The 4,472-nt window shown below is 37.1% G+C and overlaps 1 protein-coding gene across 1 annotated transcript; it reads left to right on the top strand.

Moving 5' to 3' along the window:
• Positions 1-3,421: 3,421 nt before the first annotated feature.
• Positions 3,422-4,198, top strand: LOC141588603 (uncharacterized). The gene has a single exon (XM_074410036.1). The coding sequence runs from the start codon at positions 3,422-3,424 to the stop codon at positions 4,196-4,198; it is 777 nt and encodes a 258-aa protein (XP_074266137.1).
• Positions 4,199-4,472: the final 274 nt, after the last annotated feature.

Genomic DNA, 4,472 nt, shown 5'->3' with positions numbered 1-4,472 from the left:
TTATAAGTCTCCATAGGATACTGATTATTTGTTAAATAACGGTTATATAATAACCAGGGATTATCTTCCCATTTTTGTCGAATTCTGGAGTATAATTATCTCCCTTTCCTCATATATATATATATATATATATATATATATATATATATATATATATATATATATATATATATATATAGTGTAACACCCCAATTATCCGGCCAAGATAGGTATAACCATCTCGGTTTCTCGAGTTACTGTTTCAAAACTTCAATCAAGGACATTTATTATAAATATAATGATTAATGATTTATACAAACGTAAACAAATGGAATAAAGTAAAACTCACGACACTATACTCTTCTAGCCAACTATACTCGTCTCGTGACTCATCAAGCTCGTCCCGTCTCCCGCGTGCTATCCAAACAACCTGTACTTAACCTGCTCCCCATATGACCAAAGGATATCCTATGGATCGACACAGGACACCCAAAAAGAGATAGGTGGCAATTACACATACACATAAACGTCAGCTTAAATAAATAAATAAAGTGTGACTCGACTCGAGTGTGTGAACATACAACATGACTATGATATGAATGAACCACCATCAATAACCACCACGTTACCGGGATACGCCTAGACAGACTGACAGCTACACTGGTACCGGAACATGCCCAGACATACCAATAACCACAAACGGGTATCGAGGCACGCCCAGACGTACCGGGTGCGGAAGCCAACCGGATCCCCTGCCAGACATCAAGTCTCAACCACACGAGTCCCTCCGTGACTCAAGCCATTAATGTGCACATCCCTCTTGGAGTGGGAAGCTCCAAGAGGCGACTTAAGCGTAAGACGGTCTCCCAACTGTCTTACGTCTCCAAAACATGTAACTAATTAAACCACCATATCCTCCGACATACAAGACAACACAATAAATACGATATAGCATATAACATACCAATTACCGACTCACTCAATGCAGTTGATAATAAATGACTCATTTAACAAATAAACACAATATTGAAATTGAGTAGGATAAACCTACCTTTAAACAAGCTCCATAAGCAAATCCAAATCCAATAATAATACCGCTCCATAAAACCGTCACCTAATTACGTAATTAAATATATAATTACTAACTAATCTAATTAAATTAAATACGAATTTAATTAATTAAAATCACTAATCTAATTATATAACTTAATATAAGTAAATTAAAATCCCCACTTGATTCCCGCTAATTACGTGGTTTGAATCCCGGCTCATACCCATTATTTTAGTAATTCAAATCCCGTCTTAATATTATTCAAATCTCGCTCACAACACACACACACGACACACACCCTCTACCACCACCAAGCCCCACCAATGCAGCCACCTCCAGCCACCACCATGGTGCCCTTGACCCTCCTCGCCACTAGCAACAACCGGCCATAACGAAAACAATAACAACAGCCACGACAACAACCAATAACAACCATAACATACACACACAACAACTAACCCGTGCACCCCTCATTTTACCCTGTTTTCCGCCACCTACAGCCACCTTAACCACCACCCACGACCACCCACGAGCTCCCCTTATAACCCCGACAACAACCGCCCAACACCCTCTTAGGTCATTGGACCCTCCAATGCAGCCACCTCCAGCCACCACCATGGTGCCCTTGACCCTCCTCGCCACTAGCAACAACCGGCCATAACGAAAATAATAACAACATCCACGACACCACCAATAACAACCATAACATACACACACAACAACTAACCCGTGCACCCCTCATTTTACCCTGTTTTCTGCCACCTACAGCCACCTTAACCACCACCCACGACCACCCACGAGCTCCCCTTACAACCCCGACAACAACCGCCCAACACCCTCTTAGGTCAGGTCACGAACGTGGGTTAAATCCTTCCCCTAGAACCGAGTCACAACACCCAAAATAAAGCTAGATCTACTCGGTCAAAACTCATTTTTGGGCGATCAACGGTGGTCCAATGACGGGTCAACTATGGCCAGAGGTGAGTCAGGGTCAAGGCGAGTCAACGGTATAAATTGAATAATATAAAAGACGGTATTACGGTCTCGAGGCGAGGTGACGGAATCTCCTTTTCCTCTCTTTCCCTCTTCTCTCTTTTAATTTTGTGTGGTGGAAACGAAATGAGATTTTTTGAGTGGATAAGAGTATATATAATGGTAGGAGAAGTATATACATGTATACATATGATGTATTATTATCATTATTATTTATATTATCGTATATTATTATTATTCCATCTCGTAATGTACTCGTATAAACACAATATAATATTATTTATATAAGGCTAAATCATCAATTACTACCTTTTATAATGCACTTTTTCAAAATTACTCCCTTTTAAAAAAAAATAATTAAAAATTACACCCATAAAATTGTAGAAATTTTGAAATTGCTCCCAAATTCCTATATTTCTACTTTTATGACGAAAATGCCCTTGATTTATTTTCTTCTTCTCCTTGTCTCCCTAATTTCTATTCTCCTTTTGTCTTAATCCATATACACAGTTCAACCACAACAATCACCGTCTTTCACCGCCAACCACCACAATCACCCACTCTCTCTAAACTCAACCATTCAATGATGAAATTAAACCCAACAACATATCTAATAACAAAATAATCAACAAATAGCCGAATTAAACGATAGGAACCAAGTAATAAAACAAATAAGCAAGAGAAGGGTAGAGAAGACAAAGAATGGAAATTAAGGAGAGAAAGAAGAATGAAAAAATAATGTGAGAATCAAGGGCATTTTCGTCCTAAATGTACAAAAATAGGGATTTGGGAGCAATTTAAAAATTTCAGCAATTTTCTGGGTGTAATTTTTAAACTTTTTTTTAAAAGAGAGTAAGTTTGAAAAAGTGTACTATAAAAGGGAGTAATTGATAATTTACCCTTTATATAATTATAAAATACGGGTATGTATATATATATATATATATATATATATATATATATATATATATATATATATATATATATATATGAATGGGGTGAAAGAGGATGTTGAAGCTGCCATCTTAAATGAGACAGGTTTTCAAAAAAGGTACTCGGCCTTTTAAGTATTTAGGGGTGTGCATTTCTCATAAAAAGCTATCTAGAATTGATTGTAATATCTTAGTAGACAAGATGGTGGCTAGGATCATGGGGTGAAACAAGAGGAAATTCTCCTATTCTGGGAGACTAGTCTTGGTAAAGTCTGTTCTGGCAACAATTCACAACTACTGGTCTCAACTCTTTGTGCTGCCTATGGGAGTCATGGATAGAATCCAGACATTATGCAGAAACTTCTTATGGGAAGGGAGTGACACATATTCCAAAGTTCCCTTGGTTGCCTGAAATGTTCTGTGTAAAGACAAGAAGTTTGGGGGTTTAGGTTTACTTGATAGTAGAATGTGGAATATTGCAGCAATAGGGAAATTGGCTTGGTGGATACTGACTAAAAAAGATCATTTGTGGATTAGATGGGTGGACTGTATTTTCTTGAAAGGGAGGAATTGGTTGAGTTATGTTCCTAGTTCTAATAGTTCTTGGGCATGGAGGAAAGTGTGTGAGGTGAAGGACAAATTCAAAGAAGCATTCACTGATGGATTGTGGAATGATGATACTGGAGTGTACAGCATAGCAAAACGATATAGTTGGCTTACCGGATCTGATGATCAGAAGGTTGGCTGGTATGCAATGGTTTGGAATAGGTTCAATACTCCTAAACATAATTTTATAATTTGGCTAATTCATCAGGTCAGGCTGTTTACACTGGATAGATTAGCTAGAATGGGTATTTGTTTAGTTGGTGATTGCTTTCTTTGTGGTACTCAGCCAGAGACTCATCAAAATCTCTTTCAACATTGTGTATATGTTAAAACTTGCTTTAAGTATTTGAAGGACTGGATGAACATTTATGATCAGGGACTAAAGACTGGAATGGAGACTCTCAGGCAAAGGAGGCAATCTCTTCTGATTCGTATGCGGAAATGTGCTGGCATTGTTGGAGTTTACTATCATGTGTGGATGGTCAGGAATACTTGTAGGCAACAGCATTATATACTATGTCATGACAAGCTGATGGAGAATGTCAGGGGAAAATTAAAGCTTTGTTTTATAATGTTTTATACTGGGAATCTGAAGCATGATGATGTACTTTGGTGTCAAAAAGTTAGGTTGTTATAAATTTTGTATTGGCAGTAGATGATGGAGATGTAATTGTTGTGGATTGTAGAGGTCTGGAGTACGTTGTAATGGTGCATGATCTTGATTGTTTAATATAATTTCTCACATTTCCACCAAAAAAAATACATTCATTACATGTGAATAATATATATAAATTACAAACGATTATGACGAATGTACACCATATAAATGTCAAAGATGAGATTTGAAAGAAGAAATGGTAAAAATAAAGAATAAAACAAAATAAATAAATAAATAAGAAAAAAGTGACGAA

This window comes from Silene latifolia, chromosome 6 (genome assembly GCF_048544455.1).
Source record: "Silene latifolia isolate original U9 population chromosome 6, ASM4854445v1, whole genome shotgun sequence".
Classification (NCBI taxonomy): domain Eukaryota; kingdom Viridiplantae; phylum Streptophyta; class Magnoliopsida; order Caryophyllales; family Caryophyllaceae; genus Silene; species Silene latifolia.
Note: the sequence above shows the minus strand (reverse complement) of the source record. Positions and strands in the feature narration are given on the sequence as shown.